The following is a 25,900-nucleotide window of genomic DNA, read 5'->3' as shown; positions in this document are numbered from 1 at the left end:
GGTCACTGTCATTTTTTCTCGTTAATTATTTAGGGTATAGTTGTGATTCAAAATTAAAGTTACACAGATACAGAGTATCTAATACGGTATAGGTCAGTGAGTCAGATCCCACCATGTATTCATCACCCATATAACCGGGCATGTGGTAGTAGATAGAGAATTAAAAAAAATAGTAGATTATATCTGAATAGACCAAAATAAAATTAATGCGAGGCCTGCTCGAGCGCAATAATCGCTGTAAAAATAAATATCCGTGCTATGAAATGACCAAAAACAAAAACCGAATGAAAAAATGAACGACAATACAAAAAAAAATTAATAAATTGAACAAACAAGAGTAAAGTACTCGCAATTTGTAGCATATGGGGTCATTTCAAACATGCAACAATTTCAAATAACAAATGCAAAAATCGGTAAATTCACCACTATAATTTATAATCAAGCAAAAATGAAGCTTGAATTCTGAACGAGTCACTTACTCTCTTATTTTCACGCAACTCTGGGTAAGATGGTAAGAACTAAAAATAAAACATAAACATGCTAAAAACAAAAAAGTAGTAATAACCAAGATTGTCTATATAGATTACAATCAATCATTGTATATTACATATATTGCATATAGTTAAAATGTGCTATCACAAGAATTGTTAGCTAAAGGCCGCATTCCATATATTATTGTCAGTGTAAGTACATAACAAGAAAACAACACTCACTAGAGCTCATTTGACCCTGGACTTTCTGACTATTACTATTATCTCTATAATTAACAAGTGTACAGTTGTACGTGATGTATAAAATCATACTGCATTTTTTAAAAAGTTATACATAGTACTTGATGAATGTCTTAATGAATTATTCATCAAAAAATTTGACCGTCACTCATACAAACAGATGGTGGCCGTATTTTACTGCTTATACATAAATAAAAAAATGCAATCAAAAATCCTCCACATTATTAAAGATCCTAATAGACGGTCGCACCACCAATTTGTTTGAATTTCACTGGTGTGTTCGAATTAAACTGTGAGTATTTCGAGTGTTGTAATTAATGATCGACATTTCGGAACAGCGCGTTGTGATCGTGCATATTAGAGGGTAAGAGGAAATAAGCAAGACAAGCTATCTAGAACAGAGATACATATACGGTTAGCTCATCAAATCCACCGTATAGGTGCAATTACAATAGTACACTTCCAACTTAAGTCGATGTATGTTTTTCTGTGTGCTAACAAAGTCAAGCGTATATTAGCATTCCATATGCATGCGAATTATTGCCAATTAGGACATATTTATATGTTACTATTGCGTGATGATCTGGATCGATATAAATTATGTAAATATGTAATTAATTTTCTTTGTTATCACAAGCTGTGGTCAATTGGGATTTCTCAGAATAACGTTATATGTAACATAAAACTGAACTAAATATTTATTTTATTTAGTTATATCGGCATATTAAACACACACACACATACATTAAATAATTGTAATTAATATTTGAATAGTTTTTAAGCGCTATATACTAAATATATGACTACTATAATTATATAACATAATACATAAAACCTATAGAACGCAATGCACAATAAAATTTTGCACATTAATTAGGTTACGTAGATATTTCTACTCCTATTAGCCGTTTCATTTGAAAACAAGTTTCATACATTTTGTATAAACTGTATCTCACATGCTTTCACTAGCAGCCGTTACGATGTACCAAGTAAGGTTGAGCTTATTTCAAGTGACAAGAACTATATAATTATTGTATTAAAATAAATTTTAAAGCCAGATATGTAGGTATAATAATGACTATATCCTGAAATAACTTAAAAATAAGGGTGCTATGTATATAATAATTTGTCTGTAGAGTGGAGTGTTCATGGGTATTATTTCATAAAGTCAACTTGAACAAACCTCCGATCCTTCACTCTGTATAGCATGGCAAAACAACAAATGGTATAACATAAAACTGATATACAATAATTATTAAGTGGGGTATATGTTGCAATATAAAATACTATAATTCAATAAATATTATTATAAATTAATACATTACTTAACATAATATACAATTAATATAATAAATAATTGTTCAGAAGCGAATGTAATAAGAAAATAGTTATAGGGGAAGTAAAAGATTAGAAAAACACAGGCAAAATGTTGTAGAAATAATAATATGCTAACCTCGTCACCATTAGCTGCTTCCGAGGTCTTCTCAGGGTAGACGCCAGCGCGAAGGAATGACGCTTTCCAAGAGTCAACGTCATCTTGGTTCTCGCAAGATAACTCGAGCTGCTTATAATCCTGTGTACAAAAAATATAGATTATAACATGCAAAGTAATTCCAATGAGTCACTGTATTAAAAATCCAAATGAAATATATATATTGCATTCTTATATATAGTAATAATAATACTATACAATCCATGAATGCTTACAGCACTAGGCAAATCACACACTACACAATACCCAGTAATTTTACTGCTACATCTCTATCCCTTAAACTAGAACATCCTCTTGGCATCACAACTGATACCAGACATAGAATGATTTCATACACATTATTTTGTATTGTAATAACACAAACAGGAGTTGAATGATTAATAAAATATACTATTGGCATTGTTAGAAACATTATAAATGTGGAAAGTACTTTAAAACTAAATTTATACTAATGAGTATGACCAATTGTTTTACTGTTGATAGCCTCGGTGCTCTAGTGGTTTAGCACACCGCCTTAATTCCGATGGTCGTGGGTTGGATTCCTCGCACGGCACAAATACTTGTATTCACGAGTATGATTGTTTGTATCTGTCTGGGTGTTTTCTATGTATAATATGTATGTATTTATGAAAAAAATATATATTTCTGTATTAGTATCAGTTACTTAGTACCCATAACATACGCTTCAGTTAGCTTAACTTGGGTCTAGATAGCGCTGTGTGTATTTGTCCTGATATTATTATTATTATTGTTTACATTTCACGTAATATTGAGTACCTTGTAGACATTCCTGCCCTCTGCATTGAATAGGGCGAACATATGCCGCCGCGACATGAAGCCTTGTTCAAGGTCCCGCAACTTGAGACTATCTAATGATAACATGTACTTCTTTTCACGCTCCTCCTCGTCCTTGAACCAGGAGATATTTTCGGATGTCAACACAAACCAGTAGTCCCGGGAACCACCTGATAATGTACACCACAGTTTTTATAAACACTTGTTTATATTACAAATTACATTAGTAGAATTAATTAAACAGTATGGTCAACATACGTTACTAATATATGTTAAAATAATTATCTATAGCTGAGAGAGTCAACTTTCTTCAAAAACTATCGAGAAAAATATATAACCATATTAAATATAAATATATATCTAAATAAATAATGATAAACCAATTTTGTTGGCCTTAAAAGTAAAACAGTGAATAGGTTTCATATTATCATACTGTAACGCATAACAATAGACTGTTGTGTAATGTTGTTTTTTTAATGTTAACATTAAGTACTCTTCGTTTAATTAAATTAATAATTGTATTTTTTTTTATATTACGTGTATTATATATAGAATTAAATCTTCTACTAAATATTTCGTAAACAAGCAAGTCGTGTAGGTTATACTTGAAATAAAAAATAAGATGAAAAAATGTGTCCAGTTTGTCTAACAGTTTAGGAATACTAATCTTAGAAAAGGATTAACCGATTAGAATGCAGTTCACTGATGCATTATAACTTTCCAGTTCAAGCTTTCCGTAACATGTACTATTTTTTTATTTCAGTTAACAAACAAACAAATATAATTAATTGTTAATCTAAATACTAAGAATATAATGTTACAACCACATCTAATTTTTAATATAAATTGAATATATTACCTTTCATAATACCCAAATTGTGTATGCACATATATCCTTTCCTGATTACTTGGTTGCCGAGAGCGCGGTGTCCCGATTTAGCAGAATTCTCCGATTGATTCTGGGCACTACAAGCCATCAAAATTTATATATTTATAAATTTATTTGGAATGGTACACGAGTTGAATGACTATGTAATGGAACGGAAAGTAGCAACCATCGTCTATATACTTGAACAATACCATGTAAGAGATAAAGAATTGTTCTATGTATACTATATATTTACAAAAAAGTATATATATCTCTCACTTGTACACTTACAGTTCATTGTTTTACAATATTTAAAAATAATTGATTCATCCAATATATGTCTTATCATATAAATAGAAATTCAACTTACTTAGCGAACCCGATGAAATCCTCATGGTTAGTATTCATGTAAGCGAGCTCGCAGTCAATAAGTAACACTAACTGATCTTTGCATTTCGATTCACGAGAGCGCACGTGCGACATTATAATACGTTCCGTTTCTTCTCGCAAACGCGGATAACGGGACATCTGTAAAAGAATGAGAGAAAATCGTGTAGTTACATAATTTGTTATTGTCTGGGGTGATAAATTAATTTTAAAATAATGAGTTGGCACATAAAACCATAATAATTTAATATATCACTTCTTTATAACATTATATCATTATCTTATAAACAATTTATAATATTGTTAAAATCAAGCTTTAGTATAAAATTAATTTTGTTAAGTTTCATTGTAATTAAATACCTTCTAGTCTGCTAACACAATTGCATTTTTAGATTGGTAAAGAGCCCTTTTCAATATTTTATATATTTTAACTGGCATCATACACTAACTATGATAGGTACGTAAAGGTATTAACTAAGGTATCAGATGTTACATGCTACCTTAGTTAATTCTCCACCGATTCACACCGATGTTATCTCCATATCTAATTTAAATGTTCCTTCTACAACAAGTCTGTTTCTGTTATTATATTTGAAACTAATGGCGTTAGGTTTGTAACTACATCTTAATTACAAACCGTACATTTCCGACTACCCGAGTTTAACATTCATATTTTCTTATATATCCAGTGATCTGACAATAGCAACGACTTTCTCACAGTTAGGAGATTAATAAAAAATCTTATGTACCTTTAAAAAGCATACAATTTTTACAACTCATTAGTAAATGAAAATATATTTTACGTATGGCAGAAGAAAAAAAAAATTAATATTGCTTTGTGGAATGAAGTCTTTTCATTTTCCTGTATAAAGCAATATCGCCATAGATCATAGAATTTGAGAGCAGCGAGCCAGCCGCTTATAACAGCTACATTATAGTTATTTGATATATTAGCTATTATTACCTAAATAATTAGTAAATTTTGACTATGGGAAAAATGGCTTACTAACAGATTTAACGATACTTCACTAAATGTTCATAAGTGATAATTTAAGGAACTTTTTCGAGTGTGGTCGAAGTCGGGTAAGTATAAGAAACCTGATAACATAATAATATATATGTATACATAATTACCCTTTCAGTACAAACTCGGACGACATTGGAGAGCTCCTGGACGACCAGATCAACGCACTTGAGACAAGGCTCCTTTAGTCGGCCAATCTGCTTCTTTACTATCGCCTCGAAAGCCATGTCCGGAGTGAACAGACCCACCTGCAATCAAATTAATTACGAATAAAAATCTTAATCTATCGGTAAGCAAAACAATCAAAATGTAACTAGTTTAGTTACTTTTATGTACAACCATTAATGTAATATGTGTTTTAGTATTTTGTAAACAATATAGACAAAACATTTTATCGAAATAACAGTGGATTATAATACAAATAAGCAAAATAACAAGTTCTTTCATTAATTTATGAAATACTAGCAGTACACGCGTTTCAGCCGTATGAAATTGATAGCCTGTATTCTGATGTATAAGCTATATTACTATAAAGTTTCATCAAAATCCTTTCAGTAGTTTTTACGTGAAACTGTAACAAAGATCTATCCATCCATCTATCCACCCACAAACTTTCGCGTTTATAATATTGGAAAAATGATAACATAATACTTATAAATTACATTTATAAAATGATTTGCAAGATTACTGAATAAATATTCTTAAAGAAGATGGTAACACATACCCTAATACCGTGAATATTTCGGATAGCAAAAGCAATCTCCCTACGTAATTCCTTCTCATCAAATTCCATCTTGACGACTTCGAATGGAAACCTTTCATGGAAGAGGCGATTGATCTTCGCACCACCCGAGAGTTCGTTTGTATTAATCTGAGCCGACCCAGATCCTTCAATAGTGCGTTCAAAGTCTGTTTGTAGTTGTTGAATCATTCTAAAATATTTAAAGAAATACATTTGAAAATATGTAGCAATAAGGAACAGGTATATATATATATAAAGAATAAGAAAACTATAACCATAAAAACAACTATTAATTTTGCACATACATTAAACAATTTTATGAACTCTTTAAATTCTAATATGAATTTTATTCAATCCCATAAATAAAATCAGAATACACAAACGTGGGATATTTGAGTCATAAATAATGAAACGATGCAAATTACTCTATGGGCTATGCATATAAAGATTAAATAACACTCACTGTAACATAGCCTTGGTTTTGATAGAGGGATCATCTGGCCGGAAGTGTTTGTACTGGTCCACATCTTTCTCGAGAGTCAACAGCTGCTTCTGGAGTTTGTCTCGAAGGCCGGGGAGTGTGTCACGAATATGATTCGTGAGTTGCTGGTTCAGAACGCGCTGCAGGTACGGTGTGCCGAGCCGTTCAGCGATGTGTCGGTAGGATGGATGACTGTAGGTATCAAAGTAACACTATTACGAACTACATTGCCATATAAATACATACTTATATGCTAAAGAGATTATGTTAAGTAAAATAAGTGGTGACAGATCATTATTATCATCATTACGTGGTATAAAACAAAGTCACTGTCGCTGTCTGTCCATCCCTATGTATTCTTAAATCTTTAAAACTATGCAACGGATTTTGAAGCGGTTTTTTTAAATAGAGTGATTCAAGAGGAAGGTGTGTGAGTATCTAGCTAATCATATATATTTTTAATAATTAAATATGCCTACTTAACTAACAATATTTCACATAGAAGCTACTTTTATTACCTACAGGTTGTTACCAAATATATTATAGGTAGCTTGCATAGTCGTCATATCAGTAAAACATAGTATCCTCTTCCAGTTGGCTGTATGTCATTACCTGAGGAAAAATTTCCTCTCAGCAGCAAGGGCGGCTTGGATATCCTTCCTTCCATCAATGTCCTTCTGGGAGCGGTTGACGACGCCAATGTACCCGCGCCGAAGAGGCAGCAACTTGTTTTCGAGTACATCACGTGCATCCGTGCCTTCGTCCATCAAATCTAATTTAGTTATGACGCCGATTGTTCGTAGACCTATGATAACAAAAGTTTAACTTTAACATTTTGTTTTTATTCTATCAGAAGTAAAGTATTTTTTTACTTACGTATGCTCTTAAAAAAATTATATTACCTTGAGGGTCAACTTCTTTGGCAAGTTTCAGGGCATCACTGTTAGCCAAATCAGTGTTAGCAGGCGTAACGGCTAAAATGAGACATGATTCACGGCGGATGAATTGGAAGATCATCCCTTTAATTTGCTGCTCGATGTCAGCCGGTTGATCACCAATCGGGACCTTCGTCAGGCCCGGCAAGTCGATCAGCGTCAAGTTGAGTACTGGAAAAAATATAATGTGAATCAGAAGATGTAAATCCTTACTAATATTATAAATGCGAAAGTAACTCTGTCTGTCTGTCTGTCTGTCTGTCTGTCTGTCTCGCTTTCACGCCAAAACTACTGAACCGATTTAAATGAAATTTAGTACGCAGATAGTCTAGACACAGAGGAAGGACATAGGCTACTTTTTAATGCGTAAAAGGGTTGTAAGGGGTTCAAAATGGAAATACAAGGTTATCTTTATGCGGTTGAATCCTTATTCGTCATCTTTTCATTTCACTAGCTAACAACCAATCAACACATCGCGTGCGTTTGCGCCATTCGCCATCTTTTCATTTCACTAGCTAACAACCAATCAACACATCGCGTGCGTTTGCGCCAATAAGGTATCCATCACAGAGAACAAAACCACAGATAACATAATGTAAAACGAAAGATCTTGCCGGAAACATGACGTTGACGTTTAGTGAAAATATTGTTTTTTGACACTTTTTTATGATAAAATCGTATATCGTGTGTATGTGTTTTTTCTTTAAACCTGAAATTGGCCGATTGCGAGACAAATTTGGCGATTTTTTTTTATTAATTTATTTTACGGCTCTGGATACAAGCCCAGTTTAGCCCAACTTAAAGTTTTACAATATAAATTACAAAAATTAAAGTCAATGTCCAATGTTAAATAATAATAAATGTCAAATGTTGTTTCCCTGTTCTGACAAACTTAAAAAAAAAAACTTAATAACAATCACAATTTCTTCACATTTTATTATTTACATTTTTTAAAGAATGTTGTGGTGTGGCACTATCCGAAATTAAATTATTTACCCATTTTTGTAGGTTATACAGAAATAATGTGTGGGTGTTTATTTAAAAAGCATTAACACAAAATTAATAAAGTATAGGTATTAATAAATATATGGTTGTTTTATCCAAATAGAATTTTCTTATTTTTCAGTAAAATAAAAACTAACTGTCTCTTTTATAAAATAAATGACCTTTTCATTGTGCCATATATTATGGAACTATTTAAATTATTTAGCTGATTGTAAGAAACAAAATGTTGGTTTGTAGATTAATACTGTAAAATTATTATTTGTACGGAAACGATAAAAATATATTTTTGTGCTGCGACAAAAACTAATATTATAAATATGAAAGTAACTCTGTCTGTCTGTCTCGCTTTCACGCCAAAACTACTGAACCGATTTGAATGAAATTTGGTATACAGATAGTCTAGACCCTGAGAACGGACATAGGCTACTTTTTAATGCGAAAAAAGGGTTGTAAGGGGTTAAAAGGGGGATGAAAGATTGTATGGAAGAATCGTCATTTTTGAAGCTAGAAGCTTGAAACTTATTTTTGAGACTGTTGATTAAATATAAATAAATATGACATTCAATGTTTGTAAAAAATTACCCTTAAGGGGGTAAAATAAAATAGGGGATGCAAGTTTTTATGTAAAATCGTCATTTTTGAAGCTAGAAGCTTGAAACTTATTTTTGAGGCTGTTGATTAAATATAAATACATATGACATTCATTGTTTGTAAAAAAATTACCCTTAAGGGGGTAAAATAAAATAGGGGATGCAAGTTTTTATGTAAACACGTCATTTTTGAAGCTAGAAGCTTGAATCTTATTGTTGAGACTGTTGATTAAATATAAATACATATGACATTCATTGTTTTTAAAAAAATACCCTTAAGGGGGTAAAATAAAATAGGGTATGCAAGTTTTTATGTAAACACGTCATTTTGAAGCTAGAAGCTTGAATCTTATTGTTGAGACTGTTGATTAAATATAAATACATATGACATTCATTGTTTTTAAAAAAAATACCCTTAAGGGGGTAAAATAAAATAGGGGATGCAAGTTTTTATGTAAACACGTCATTTTGAAGCTAGAAGCTTGAATCTTATTGTTGAGACTGTTGATTAAATATAAATACATATGACATTCATTGTTTTTAAAAAAAATACCCTTAAGGGGGTAAAATAAAATAGGGGATGCAAGTTTTTATGTAAACACGTCATTTTTGAAGCTAGAAGCTTGAATCTTATTGTTGAGACTGTTGATTAAATATAAACACATATGACATTCATTGTTTTTAAAAAAAATACCCTTAAAGGGGTAAAATAAAATAGGGGATGCAAGTTTTTATGTAAACACGTCATTTTGAAGCTAGAAGCTTGAATCTTATTGTTGAGACTGTTGATTAAATATAAATACATATGACATTCATTGTTTTAAAAAAAAATACCCTTAAGGGGGTAAAAAAAAATACCCTTAAGGGGGTAAAATAAAATAGGGGATGCAAGTTTTTATGTAAACACGTCATTTTGAAGCTAGAAGCTTGAATCTTATTGTTGAGACTGTTGATTAAATATAAATACATATGACATTCATTGTTTTTAAAAAAAATACCCTTAAGGGGGTAAAATAAAATAGGGGATGCAAGTTTTTATGTAAACACGTCATTTTGAAGCTAGAAGCTTGAATCTTATTGTTGAGACTGTTGATTAAATATAAATACATATGACATTCATTGTTTTTAAAAAAAATACCCTTAAGGGGGTAAAATAAAATAGGGGATGCAAGTTTTTATGTAAACACGTCATTTTTGAAGCTAGAAGCTTGAATCTTATTGTTGAGACTGTTGATTAAATATAAATACATATGACATTCATTGTTTTTAAAAAAAATACCCTTAAGGGGGTAAAATAAAATAGGGGATGCAAGTTTTTATGTAAACACGTCATTTTGAAGCTAGAAGCTTGAATCTTATTGTTGAGACTGTTGATTAAATATAAATACATATGACATTCATTGTTTGTAAAAAAATTACCCTTAAGGGGGTAAAATAAAATAGGGGATGATAGTTATTATGTAAATTCGTAATGTTTGAAACTAGAACAATGAAACTATTTTCATTGGTTCTTTTGGGGTAGATTTTTAAATACCCCACTAATGTTATAACTGTGAAAGTAACTCTGTTTGTCTTTCTGTCAGTCTTACGCTCCAAAACAAAATAAAAATTTAAATGAAATTTGGTACACAGTTAGTTTACACCCGGACAAAGAATATAGGGTACTTTTGAATGTGAAAAAAGGATTGTAAGGGGGTTGCAATGGTACGCTGTATGGAAGAATCGTCATTTTTTAAAACTAGAAGTTTGAGACTCATTTTTAGGCTGTTGTTTAAATATCAATAAATATGACATTCAATGTTTGTAAAATTTTTACTCTTAGGGGGAGGGGGGGGGGGGGGGTAGTAAAATAAAATAGGGAATGAAAGTTATTGTGGAAATTTGCTGTTTGTGTGGTTGTGGAAGCTAGAACGATTAAACTTTTTTCTTTGTCTTTTTAGGGTTAGTTTATTAAATACCTTTCTGATATTATAAATGTGAAAGTAACTTTGTCTGTTTGTCTCGCTTACACGCCAAAAATACTGAACCGATTTAAATTGAAATTTGAAACAGACATAGATAGACTAGATCCTGAGAAAGGACATAGGTTACTTTTTAATGTGAAAAAGGGTTGCAAGAGGATTGAAAGGGTAGATCCAAGGTTATATAGATGTATCGTCATGTTTAAAGCTAGAAGTAAAGGAAAATTTATTTTTTAGTCTATTGATTAAATATTTATTTTTACTTTTTATCATTTTTTAAGCTAAAACGATGAAACTTATTTATTTGACTTATATTGTGTTAATTGAGTTAAATATTTTTTCATTATTTACGCGGACGAAGTCGCGGGTACAGCTAGTATATGTATAAATAAATAAGACATAGTTTTTTTTTAAGTTAGAGATAACGAAATGTTTGACTCGGTCATACTAACTTTACAAGAATTGAAGCAAACGGGAATAGAACACAAAATGCTATGAAAACTTTCATACCACGAGTTTAACCTGACGTACAAAATATCTTCTACAAAGACTTTATTCACCTATTATTTATCGTGTACCTACTTCGAGAATTTAGTTGCCGTCATCCCCATTATAACTTCAATCTTTGGTAGGATTCTCAATTAAACATCTTTCAAAATACGTAGGTATAACATTGTCGGATGATAACTTTACACAAAACAATTTATAGAGACTGCATCGTACTCAAAATCTCGCCTCAATTCTTGGTCTAAATGAATCATGAGAACATTTAACATTTTTATCAACAATTATTTCGATTACTGTGTTTGACATACAGTTTCTAAATAGTCAAAATAAGATTGTAAACAGCCTCAACTGTAGGTGAGCTAGCAGCACATTCAGTAAACAAAATCTATGATCGGCTTAACCAAAGTCGACTTCATCTAGCCCGGTGCTATTATAGTGGTTAAGGTTGCTAACAGTCATACGACACCTTTTAAAAAATATTTGCACAAGTAAAATGTGCAACAAATATTATTATTGTTAAATCATAGCATGTTTGTGAAAGTAAGACAAACATTATTGTTACTGTACATCAATAAACAATGACGTCACCTTAAAGCATAAGTATCTACAGAAACAAAGTATACTGTATATTATAATCAGCTCTTATAGATAACAGAAAAAATATATATATAAACCAGCTGTTGCACATTAGACAGCCTATATCCGTCCTCATAATACAGTCAGTCTAACGTAACATCAAATTTCATTAAAATCCGTTGGGCCGCTTAGTCATGGAAAGATATGACACACAGACACAAAGTTGAATTTATAATATTAGTATAGGTAGCAGTCAACCTACTAAGCAATATTAAAATTGCAAAAATTTGTAATACGTTTCAATCAATGGAGCTTAAATATTATTTTCGTTATTATTAGGTTTCATCTTTATAATTATGTTACATATTGCTTATTCATATACATTTTACATTTATCATAAAATGACTAATATTTTCATTGCGTAGATACCTAAAATTGCGGTGCTTATGATTCATCGAATGGGTACGATTGATTAAGAGAGTGTTTCCTGCACATCTATAAACATATATATAATTATTAATAAAATGATTCGGATAAAGTTGTACGGGTAGGTTGTTGTATTATATCATTAATAATAGTACGTATCTGAAAGTCGGAGAAACAGAGTTTAGTTTTCCGTAAAATATAAGAAAGTAAATTAGGTATAAGGAACGGAACACATATATCAATCATTTTTATAGTTCCCTAAAATAATAAGGAACATAAACAGCCAAGTAGCCAATGTCTCCACACCATATAATTTCTTCAACCGAAATACATACTAAAAAAGCCACTTGGCTACTGAAATAAATATAACAGAAGTACGCAGGTACCCCCAGAACTCCCCACGCAAATAACTTCGGTGATTTATTTAATAAGAGAACCTTCGACTCGTCTTGTGAGTTCCACTATCAATAAACCAGTTTTTTTAATAAAAATAATAACATATATATCTATTAATCTTAATTAAAAAATCACTGAAACTGTTTTAATTTGCGTAGCCCTTTAACTAGTATAGCATCGATCTAAATTATTTCCGTGAAATTTGAGAGCTCAACAGACCAACTGTACTGACCTAATAAAATGGTACAAAAAGCGGCTTTATTGCTAGAAACAATCTCTACCTGTCAAACTTTGGGATGAACAGTAATTCTCGCGGTACTTTAATATTCACGGATCGTTGAAATCGCGGGCACAGTTATAATAGTATACTCGTTTACAAGTTTGCCGTTATTTATAATATTCTAATATTAGGCTGCCTTTATCCGGGATTGAAAAATACTGCATTGTATATTATAACCTATATCCATCTAGAATAAGATGTATCTTTTAACAGGTGACTGAATATTTCCAATACATGCAATATTTCCAGAGATTATCCTCCACAAACTTAAGTCATACTATGTGTTTATTTGTACAGTAATATGAATATTACTGTACAAATAAACACTATAAACGGTTTAACTATATATATAATTAAAAAATAAAAATGTTTAACATTTGGTTCCACAAAGAAAACGACTTTTATCCATTTATGTGAAAATTATAGGATGCACACGGCGCTTCCGTGAATCCATAATAAAAGGGAACTATTTTCAAGCGACCTCAAAAATGAGGTGTGTATGTTACACCATATCTTCAGCAATCCTATGTGTAAAGTTTATAAATTACAAAAGGTTCAGCACGCAAAACTGTTTATATAATTAATGTCCTGAAACTAGTTTCACGCTACTACTTTTAGCTAATTTCTTTTACTAGTTTAAGAGTTATTACTTGAGTTTGATGTAAATTATTTATGTTTATGAATTTGTATATATTATATAGTAGAGTCATATAGAATTTAATATCATGAAACAAACTAATTTTGCTATGACTTACTACGATAACAAAAAAGTTAAAATCACCAAGAAAACACGATATTTTTGTTACTACGTATTGCGAGCTATGGTCTTACTACAAAATTTGCTTCAATGTGTGAAATTATGTATGTATGGTGGTACCCAGTGTATTAAATCTTTAACATAGTTACAATCAGCAAATATATTTCGCATAGTTTATTTCGTCCTTTAGAGGAACGATATTACGAATCTATTTACCAACACTGTTTATTTCATTACTTGTTACTGGGCATAAATATTTTATGTAACAATATATTATATTACAGATAATCATTATAAATAAACCATTTATCTTAAATACAATTTTTTTTTTATATTTCAAAATATCCGGTCAGTTCTTTGTATTCATCTATGTATACCATCATAATTTAGATATTGACAAAGCCAAAAATAGAAAGGCAGAGAAAACTTTGAAGCCTATCCCGCACTCAAATTTTCATTTAACAAGTTTTCCGCTATTCGCATATTGTTTTTTACGGAACAAAAATCGTGCTATACACTTAAACTATACGTTGGTAGCCTGAAATAAACAATACCAACCCGTTACTTCGTTGCTTTTTAAGATAAAAGCTAGTCATGTACGATCTTGCGTTACAATTTATCTTTACGTCAAATATTATTAATATTAAGATATGCTCAGTTATTTAGTACTGCAATGGTTACTAACGTACAGATACAAAGACAAACACATTTCGCATAGATATATATATATCCTTACTTCCTTACTAATATTATAAATGCGAAAGTAACTCTGTCTGTCTGTCTGTCTGTCTGTCTGTCTGTCTCGCTTTCACGCCAAAACTACTGAACCGATTTAAATGAAATTTGGTACGCAGATGGTCTAGACGCAGAGGAAGGACATAGGCTACTTTTTAATGCGTAAAAAGGGTTGTAAGGGGTTCAAAATGGAAATACAAGGTTATCTTTATGCGGTTGAATCCTTATTCGTCATCTTTTCATTTCACTAGCTAACAACCAATCAACACATCGCGTGCGTTTGCGCCATTCGCCATCTTTTCATTTCACTAGCTAACAACCAATCAACTCATCGCGTGCGTTTGCGCCAATAAGGTATCCATCACAGAGAACAAAACCACAGATAACATAATGTAAAACGAAAGATCTTGCCGGAAACATGACGTTGACGTTTAGTGAAAATATTGTTTTTTGACACTTTTTTATGATAAAATCGTATATCGTGTGTATGTGTTTTTTCTTTAAACCTGAAATTGGCCGATTGCGAGACAAATTTGGCGATTTTTTTTATTAATTTGTTTTACGGCTCTGGATACAAGCCCAGTTTAGCCCAACTTAAAGTTTTACAATATAAATTACAAAAATTAAAGTCAATGTCCAATGTTAAATAATAATAAATGTCAAACGTTGTTTCCCTGTTCTGAACAACTTAAAAAAAAACTTAATAACAATCACAATTTCTTCAAATTTTATTATTTATATTTTTTAAAGAATGTTGTGGTGTGGCACTATACGAAATTAAATTATTTACCCATTTTTGTAGGTTATACAGAAATAATGTGTGGGTGTTTATTTAAAAAGCATTAACACAAAATTAATAAAGTATAGGTATTAATAAATATATGGTTGTTGTATCAAAATAGAATTTTCTTATTTTTCACTAAAATAAAAACTAACTGTCTTTTTTATAAAATAAATGACCTTTATATTATGGAACTATTTAAATTATTTAACTGATTGTAAGAAACAAAATGTTGGTTTGTAGATTAATACTGTAAAATTATTATTTGTACGGAAACGATAACAATATATTTTTGTGCTGCGACAAAAACTAATATTATAAATGTGAAAGTAACTCTGTCTGTCTATCTCGCTTTCACGCCAAAACTACTGAACCGATTTGAATGAAATTTGGTATACAGATAGTCTAGACCCTGAGAACGGACATAGGCTACTTTTTAATGCGAAAAAAGGGTTGTAAGGGGTTAAAAGGGGGGATGAAAGATTGTATGGAAGAATCGTCATTTTTGAAGCTAGAAGCTTGAAACTTATTTTTGAGACTGTTGATTAAATATAAATAAAAATGACATTCAATGTTTGTAAAAAGTTACCCTTAAGGGGTAAAATAAAATAGGGGATGCAAGTTTTTATGTAAACACGTCATTTTTGAAGCTAGAAGCTTAAACTTATTGTTGAGACTGTTGATTAAATATAAATACATATGACATTCATTGTTTGTAAAAAAATTACCCTTAAGGGGGTAAAATAAAATAGAGGATGCAAGTTTTTATGTAAACACGTCATTTTTGAAGCTAAAAGCTTGAATCTTATTGTTGAGACTGTTGATTAAATATCCTTACTTCCTTATCCTTACTAATATTATAAATGCGAAAGTAACTCTGTCTGTCTGTCTGTCTGTCTGTCTCGCTTTCACGCCAAAACTATTTAACCGATTTAAATGGAATTTAGTACGCAGATAGTCTAGACGCAGAGGAAGGACATAGGCTACTTTTTAATGCGTAAAAAGGGTTGTAAGGGGTTCAAAATGGAAATACAAGGTTATCTTTATGCGGTTGAATACTTATTCGTCATCTTTTCATTTCACTATCTAACAACCAATCAACACTTCGCGTGGTTTTGCGCCATTCGCCATCTTTTCATTTCACTAGCTAACAACCAATCAAAACATCGCGTGCGTATGCGCCAATAAGGTATCCATCACAGAGAACAAAACCACAGATAACATAATGTAAAACGAAAGATCTTGCCGGAAACATGACGTTGACGTTTAGCGAAAATATTGTTTTTGACACTTTTTTATGATAAAATCGTATATCGTGTGTATGTGTTTTTTTCTTTAAACTTGAAATTGGCCGATTGCGAGACAAATTTGGCCATTTTTTTTATTAATTTGTTTTACGGCTCTGGATACAAGTCCTGTTTAGCCCAACTTAAAGTTTTACAATATAAATTACAAAAATTAAAGTCAATGTCAAATGTCAAATAATAATAAATGTCAAATGTTGTTTCTCTGTTCTGACGAACTTTTTAAAAAAAAACTTAATAACAATCACAATTTCTTCACATTCTATTATTTACATTTTTTAAAGAATGTTGTGGTGTGGCACTATACGAAATTAAATTATTTACCCATTTTTGTAGGTTATACAGAAATAATGTGTGGGTGTTTATTTAAAAAGCATTAACACAAAGTTAATAAAGTATAGGTATTAATAAATATATGGTTGTTGTATCAAAATAGAATTTTCTTATTTTTCACTAAAATAAAAACTAACTGTCTTTTTTATAAAATAAATGACCCTTTCATTGTGTCATATATTATGAAACTATTTAAATTATTTAGCTGATTGTAAGAAACAAAATGTTGGTTTGTAGATTAATACTGTAAAATTACTATTTGTACGGAAACGATAAAAATATATTTTTGTACTGCGACAAAAACTAATATTATAAATGCGAAAGTAACTCTGTCTGTCTGTCTCGCTTTCACGCCAAAACTACTGAACCGATTTGAATGAAATTTGGTATACAGTTAGTCTAGACCCTGAGAACGGACATAGGCTACTTTTTAATGCGAAAAAAGGGTTGTAAGGGGTTAAAAGGGGGGTGAAAGATTGTATGGAAGAATCGTCATTTTTGAAGCTAGAAGCTTGAAACTTATTTTTGAGGCTGTTGATTAAATATAAATAAAAATGACATTCAATGTTTGTAAAAAATTACTCTTAAGGGGGTAAAATAAAATAGGGGATGCAAATTTTTATGTAAATTCGACATTTTTGAAGCTAGAAGCTTGAAACTTATTGTTGGGACTGTTGATTAAATATAAATACATATGACATTCATTGTTTGTAAAAAATACCCTTAAGGGGGTAAAATAAAATAGGGGATGCAAGTTTTTATGTAAACACGTCATTTTTGAAGCTAGAAGCTTGAAACTGATTGTTGAGACTGTTGATTAAATATAAATAAAAATGACATTCAATGTTTGTAAAAAATTACCCTTAAGGGGGTAAAATAAAATAGGGGATGCAAATTTTTATGTAAAATCGTCATTTTTTAAGCTAGAGGCTTGAAACTTATTTTTGAGGCTGTTGATTAAATATAAATAAATATGACATTCATTGTTTGTAAAAAAATTACCCTTAAGGGGGCAAAATAAAATAGGGGATGATAGTTATTATGTAAATTCGTAATTTTTGAAACTAGAACGATGAAACTATTTTCATTGGTTCTTTTGGGGTAGATTTTTAAATACCCCACTAATGTTATAACTGTGAAAGTAAGTCTGTTTGTCTTTCTGTCAGTCTTACGCTCCAAAACAAAACAAAAATTTAAATGAAATTTAAAAAATTTAAACACAGTTAGTTTACACCCGGACAAAGAATATAGGGTACTTTTGAATGTGAAAAAAGGATTGTAAGGGGGTTGCAATGGTACGCTGTATGGAAGAATCGTCATTTTTTAAAACTAGAAGTTTGAGACTCATTTTTAGACATTCAATGTTTGTAAAATTTTTACTCTTAGGGGGAGGGGGGTAGTAAAATAAAATAGGGAATGAAAGTTATTGTGGAAATTTGCTGTTTGTGTGGTTGTGGAAGCTAGAACGATTAAACTTTTTTCTTTGTCTTTTTAGAGTTAGTTTATTAAATACCCTACTGATATTATACATGTGAAAGTAACTTTGTCTGTCTGTTTGTCTCGCTTACACGCCAAAAATATTGAACCGATTTAAATTGAAATTTGAAACAGACATAGATAGACTAGATCCTGAGAAAGGTAATAGGTTACTTTTTAATGTGAAAAAGGGTTGCAAGAGGATTGAAAGGGTAGATCCAAGGTCATATAGATATATCGTCATGTTTAAAGCTAGAAGCTTGAAATTTATTTTTTAGTCTATTGATTAAATATTTATTTTTATTTTTTATCATTTTTTAAGCTAAAATGATGAAACTTATTTATTTGACTTATATTGTGTTAATTGAGTTAAATATTTTTTCATTATTTACGCGGACGAAGTCGCGGGTACAGCTAGTATATATATATATTAACATGAATGGCTTCACTTCTATTGCTCTAAAAATGATGGCAAGAAAAACTTTCGACTAAATAGCGATATACCTTTTATAACATAGGTATAATTAAAATAACTACATTCTAAATGCTCCTAAGTTTATAACTTGCACGAATATATTGGACAATAATTATAAAAATCGTTCTGATTTTGCAAAAATATCCAGAAATCCAATTGTAACCCCCTTTATTGTAATAAGTCACTTTCGAATACGAATAGAAATAAAATATTTCACGCATGATAACGAGATGAGAATGACGCACGATCTACAAATTTAATTATTTATGTTTATTTTTTATATTCTATAGTTAGTATTCAAAAATTTACAAAAGTAATAGACATATATAAAAATGATTTGACTGATATTAATAAACTTTTTCATAATAAAATTACGCTAATAAAATTACACTCATCGAGAGTGTAACTCTTAAACTAACATCTGCTATCTAGTAAAATACTTAACACAAACCGTGTTTGTCACATCGACAAAACTAAGAGAGATAAGATAAAGAGATAGATATCGCCAAATGTCTTTATATTACAGTGATTAATTTTATGGCATAGATTTCTGTTCTATAATAGGTAATACTGTTGCAATATTTTAATATAGCCAGTATTGAGACCATAGTGGCTTAATGGTTAACCCGACATATGCAGTGAATCGTAATCAAGTCTACATAAAAAAAAATGAATCTAATTTTTCAACTAACTACTGATGCAAACACTGAAGACAAATCAAATTAATCCGAAATTTTTCTGTCTGTCATGTTATATGCAACCATACCCAGCAAAACAGTTATGACTCCTATTTCAGATGGGATTGGAGTCATAACTGTACCATAGTACTGTATATATATATATATATATATAAATATCCCCTTGGGCACTTTGTGGCTCAGACGTGCCGTATAGGTAGTTTTTTGTTGATCCTTTTTCACTTGTTGATCCGGAGGCCTTTTGTTGATCTAATGCCAGATGACCATATGTAAATGTTGCTCCGTTTTGAGCCACAACTGTCACGACGAGTAATAATAATAATTAAGTGATTTATACACGATTTTATACAAATCCACCTTTTTGGCATACGAGCACTTCTTGATCCAATTCAAACGGGCCAATCAGGGTGCAGCATTTGCCAAGGGCTTCCTCATTGGCACGTTTGGGCTACTACATTATGGCTACAGTAACTTAATAATGTCTAGCTAGTATTTCAAGAATATTAGTCTATCTAATCTAAATATTTATAGAAATCAGTCTGGAGTAACGTGACTCCAGATCAAACCTCAATACTTGTTATTTTTTGGACGGGCATCTTTTCTTTTGTAACAACGTTACTGAGCGAATAAAGAGAAGACGCAACGGCGGATCCAGGGGGGAGCGTCATGGAGGTCATGGGAGTCATGGGGGCGTCATGACTCTCCCCCCCCCCCCCCCTTAGCCCAGAACTTAGGTAGATCACTAATTGAACTAAAAAATAATGAAACAGCAAATTTTTTTGCACGATCGGAGTGTTGGTGCAGTAGTATTAATTATAATTAAACATTGTTACTTAAAACATAACAGTTAAAGTACTATAACACTAAAAGCAAAATAGGTATTTTCAAAATACTTTTTCAAAATAAATTACCCTTTGAGTTTTTGTCCAAACCTCAGATATTTTATTTATTTTAGGTATATCAATCAATACATAGTATAGCATAGTACAGTCTGTCTGTCTGTCTGTTTGTTCCGGCTAATCTCTGAAATAGCTGGACCGATTTTGACGGGACTTTTTTTTTGGCAAGTAGCTGATGTAATAAGGAGTAACTTACGCTACTGTTATTTTAGAAAAATAAAATAAAATTTCACGCGGACGAAGTCGCTGGGGCCAGCTAGTCTATAGATATACCGAGATTTAATGTTTAAGTTGCTATTATGTTATTGACAAAATTTTACTGTAATGTTTACTACATGCATATGAATATATATAAGGTACATATACCAAAATAACTATTTTTATAATTTTAGTCTGTCTGTCTGTCGGTCTGTTTGTTCCGGCTAATCTCTGAAATGGCTGGAGCGATTTTGACGGTACTTTTTTTTGGCAGGTAGCTGATTTATAAGGAGTAACTTAGGTTACTTTTATTTTAGAAAAATAAAGTTAAATTCCACGCGGACGAAGTCGCGGGAACACCTTGTTTTTAATAAAAACATCTTTTTTGTGGTACTTGAGAATGTTGAAGCCTGTTGTTTGTAATATTGAAATAACCATTTTTTACTACTTGCATATGAATATAAATATGGTACATACACCAAAATAACATATTTTACAATTTTTGTCTGTCTGTCTGTTTGTTCCGGCTAATCTCTGAAATGGCTGGACTGATTTTGACGGGACTTTTTTTGGCAGGTAGCTGATGTAATAAGGAGTAACTTAGGCTACTTTTATTTTAGAAAAATAAAGTTAAAAACCACGTGGACGAAGTCGCGGGAACAGCTAGTGTATAATATATTAGAGATACCTACGTGTTTTTTTATTGATGACTAGCTGTACACGGGATTTCGTCCGTGTTGAATTTAACTTTATTTTTCTAAAATATAAGAAGTTAAATTCCACGCGGACGAAGTCGCGTGTACAGCTAGTTGTCGGTAGTCTAGCGATTTAGCTAGCACACTGCTTTGATTCCTGCTTGGTGGTCGAGGGTTCGATTCCTCGCACGCTGCAAACATTTGTATTCATGAGTATGATTGTTTGTAACGGTCTGGGTGTTTTCTATGTATAGATAATATATATGTATTTACGAAAAAAAATCTTTGTATTTATATCAGTACCCATAACATAATCTTCAGCTAGCTTAACTTGGGTCTAGATGAAGCTGTGTGAATTGTCCTGAGATTACTATTATTACTATAATAAATCTTTTCAAATCAGCCGATGTTTATTTTTGCCATAATACGTGCTGTTATCATGTGATAATATTACGTACGTACTTATTAAACTATTAACTTATTATTAAATTATTAACTATTTATACTGTTTTAAATGTGATGCGTTCATTATTTATATTTCCTTTGAATTAAAGACAAATGTATATATATATATATATTTATATACACTTGCACACTTAGTTGATCCAGCCACGATCCGTAGATATTGCTGATCCACTGTCTCTCTCTTTCTATCACTATCTTTGTATTCTAATATGCGATGTTGCCGTTCCGGCCGAGACCATGCGTTGTTGCCAAATGTATTCGTCGATAGTAGTAGATACTTATACTCGATATATATTTTTTCAACAATTTCCTGCAATAGTGAATCCGTATCGACATTTTTTTTAAATGCACAAAGATTTTTTGGCTCTGAATATATTTAAAAATCATTTACTTGTGTGTTGATGAATTTATATACTAGTACATGAAGTACCTAATACTTGTTTTGATTTGAATAGGTAGCGATATTATGAATTTATTATACGTAATCTAAAGATTTTGACGAAATAAAAGTAATTAGTTATCTGTTAACCTTGACTTCATGCTGGCACCAGTATTATCAGATGATGAACATACTCTTCGAAAACTTACAGCAGAAATATCGTGTTTGGACTCATTAGATAGGTCTCGATGAATAGAGTTTAAAAAACTTAAAATAAATGGTAAATTAGAAATAATGTATAAAAACCCCTTACGTAAAATTCAACCACTTTAAACTTAATAATAATAATAATTAGGAAAAGAGAAAAGCTATACATGCACTGAAAGTAATTGATGCCTTCCACACAATATTTTCAGTATTAAACAACTCTGTTTGTTCAGTAAAAGTGTAAATACACTGGTAACCTTTAATCATATTTTATATGCAAACATTACATATACCAACACTAAAGTTTTATTTCAGAATAGCCAGTAGTTTTCAAGAAATAAGTCTTTGAAATTGTACGTGTAACTTATATATATACCTACTAGTTTTTTCACCATAACAAACAACACCAATATGACCTAGTTAGTAGTTTACCTGTGTACCAATTAATAATAATAGTAATCTCAGGACAATTCACACAGCTTCATCTAGACCCAAGTTAAGCTAGCTGAAGATTATGTTATGGGTACTGATATAAATACAAAGATTTTTTTGGTAAATACATATATATTATCTATACATAGAAAACACCCAGACCGTTACAAACAATTTAATAATAAGTTAATAGTTTAATAAGTACGTACGTAATATTATCACATGGTAACAGCACGTATTATGGCAAAAATAAACATCGGCTGATTTGAAAAGATTTATTATAGTAATAATAGTAATCTCAGGACAATTCACACAGCTTCATCTAGACCCAAGTTAAGCTAGCTGAAGATTATGTTATGGGTACTGATATAAATACAAAGATTTTTTTTCGTAAATACATATATATTATCTATACATAGAAAACACCCAGACCGTTACAAACAATCATACTCATGAATACAAATGTTTGCAGCGTGCGAGGAATCGAACCCTCGACCACCAAGCAGGAATCAAAGCAGTGTGCTAGCTAAATCGCTAGACTACCGACAACTAGCTGTACACGCGACTTCGTCCGCGTGGAATTTAACTTCTTATATTTTAGAAAAATAAAGTTAAATTCAACACGGACGAAATCCCGTGTACAGCTAGTCATCAATAAAAAAAACACGTAGGTATCTCTAATATATTATACACTAGCTGTTCCCGCGACTTCGTCCACGTGGTTTTTAACTTTATTTTTCTAAAATAAAAGTAGCCTAAGTTACTCCTTATTACATCAGCTACCTGCCAAAAAAAGTCCCGTCAAAATCGGTCCAGCCATTTCAGAGATTAGCCGGAACAAACAGACCGACGGACAAAAATTGTAAAATATGTTATTTTGGTGTATGTACCGTATTTATATTCATATGCAAGTAGTAAAAAACGGTTATTTCAATATTACAAACAACAGGCTTCAACATTCTCAAGTACCACAAAAAAGATGTTTTTTTATCAAATAAACAGTTTTTATTAAAAACAAGCTGTTCCCGCAACTTCGTCCACGTGGAATTAACTTTATTTTTCTAAAATAAAAGTAGCCTAAGTTACTCCTTATAAATCAGCTACCTGCCAAAAAAAGTACCGTCAAAATCGGTCCAGCCATTTCAGAGATTAGCCGGAACAAACAGACCGACAGACAGACAGACAAAAATTATAAAAATTGTTATTTTGGTATATGTACCTTATATATATTCATATGCATGTAGTAAAAAACGGTTTTTTCTATATTACAAACAGACACTCCAATTTTTATTAAATGTATAGATGTATAGATTATTATTTATTTATTTATTTATTCATCCAAAATAATACAAATTGTGTAGGATAACGTAATAGTAACATTACAGTAAAATTTTGTCAACAACATAATAGCAACTTAAACATTAAATCTCGGTATATCTATAGACTAGCTGGCCCCACCGACTTCGTCCGCGTGAAATTTTATTTTATTTTTCTAAAATGACAGTAGCGTAAGTTACTCCTTATTACATCAGCTACTTGCCAAAAAAAGTCCTGTCAAAATCGGTCCAGCCATTTCAGAGATTAGCCGGAACAAACAGACAGACAGACAGACAAAACTTGTAAAATATGTTATTTTGGTGTATGTACCGTATTTATATTCATATGCAAGTAGTAAAAAACGGTTATTTCAATATTACAAACAGAAACTCCAATTTTATTTACATGTATAGATGTATAGATTAAAAAAAAAGTAACAGTCATAAGGCTAGTCGTATGCCTAATATATATAATAATGTAATAAATTCATTTAAACAGAAATTGCGGGAACATTATTTAAATTTGTAACTTTTTTACTGTCCTTCTCCTTTTTTCACATCTTTCTGTTATATCCATATAGTTCTCTCTATATTTTCTGTTTTTCTTACTTTCAATTTGAGACTGTACTTATAATTTGATTATCGGATCATTATGTATTTACTTATATATAATATTTATACATTTATGGGTTATATTTACATATATATTTATGTATGTATACTGTTATTTTTTTATAGAAATGTATATTTTGCTTATCTTTATTATCTTTATAAATCTTTTTTTGACATTTCTTATTTATATTAGTGCACCGCCAATAATCTTTCTCTGCACCACTCATGGTTGCCTGGTAAATAACGCGGCAAAATATTAAGTCCGCCACATGTACAAATTTTTTTGTGCATTAAAGTTAAAGAAATAAAAAAATACAATACTGTTTAATGAAAATGCGTGTTGTCTAGTGCTTTGAGATGTATCAAAATAAGGTCAACAAAAAAGTCCGTGATGGTATATGTCTATCTCTTAAGGATAACCAACAATAACCATTTTTTATCTTTTACATTTTACGGGATTTTTTTTTATCGTATGTTTCCCTTAAAATCATGTAAACTATGTTATTATGTCATAATCTAAAGAAATAATAATATTTTATAGTGACATATCCACTATAAAATACCAAAAAGTAGCAATGTAATTCGTTACGCGCGAATCAGGTGTTATAAGGTCAAAGGTCGGTGCACCCCGCGTATTTGATAAATAGTGCTTCCCTGGATGTCTTTAAGAGAAACTGGCAGTATGTACGTGTATATGTACAAGTCCTTAAGTGTTAAGTTTTTCAAATGTACAATAAAGAATAAATATTTTTAAGTACAGTACTTACGTACATTAATATAATACCTACTTTTTACTTGTATCTATTGTTATCAAAATTAAATTATAAGTTCTTAACTTGACCACGACTATGTGACCCTCTCTTGGCGCCAAAACGAGTGAAAAAATGAACAGCATACGACGACGACGCAGTACCTATAGAGTGGAGCAACTGCTTATTCAGT

General features: G+C 31.0%; 1 protein-coding gene across 7 annotated transcripts in view; it reads right to left on the bottom strand.

Annotated features, from left to right (window-relative positions):
* Window positions 1-25,900, bottom strand: part of LOC131842959 (dynamin) — a 49,632-nt gene that overhangs the window by 12,404 nt on the left and 11,328 nt on the right. For 4 of the 7 annotated variants that reach the window (XR_009357506.1, XR_009357507.1, XM_059191534.1 and 1 more), the window contains exons 4-13: window positions 7,423-7,626; window positions 7,133-7,325; window positions 6,503-6,712; window positions 6,022-6,229; window positions 5,408-5,545; window positions 4,257-4,414; window positions 3,878-3,984; window positions 3,001-3,188; window positions 2,185-2,304; window positions 1,915-1,929 (exon numbers count right to left, since the gene is read on the bottom strand). Coding sequence is in view for 5 of the 7 variants with exons in the window: in XM_059191534.1 (XP_059047517.1) it covers window positions 1,915-1,929; window positions 2,185-2,304; window positions 3,001-3,188; window positions 3,878-3,984; window positions 4,257-4,414; window positions 5,408-5,545; window positions 6,022-6,229; window positions 6,503-6,712; window positions 7,133-7,325; window positions 7,423-7,626 (1,541 nt within the window). In the remaining 2 variants the exon portion in view is untranslated. The remainder of the gene's footprint in view (window positions 1-1,914; window positions 1,930-2,184; window positions 2,305-3,000; window positions 3,189-3,877; window positions 3,985-4,256; window positions 4,415-5,407; window positions 5,546-6,021; window positions 6,230-6,502; window positions 6,713-7,132; window positions 7,326-7,422; window positions 7,627-25,900) is intronic. The other 3 variants (XM_059191535.1, XM_059191537.1, XM_059191536.1) reach the window with 1 other exon arrangement.

Source organism: Achroia grisella, unplaced genomic scaffold (genome assembly GCF_030625045.1).
Source record: "Achroia grisella isolate CSIRO2021 unplaced genomic scaffold, CSIRO_AGI_Agris_v1 utg2671, whole genome shotgun sequence".
In the NCBI taxonomy this organism is placed as follows: Eukaryota; Metazoa; Arthropoda; class Insecta; order Lepidoptera; family Pyralidae; genus Achroia; species Achroia grisella.
This window is presented reverse-complemented; position numbering and strand designations above follow the sequence as displayed.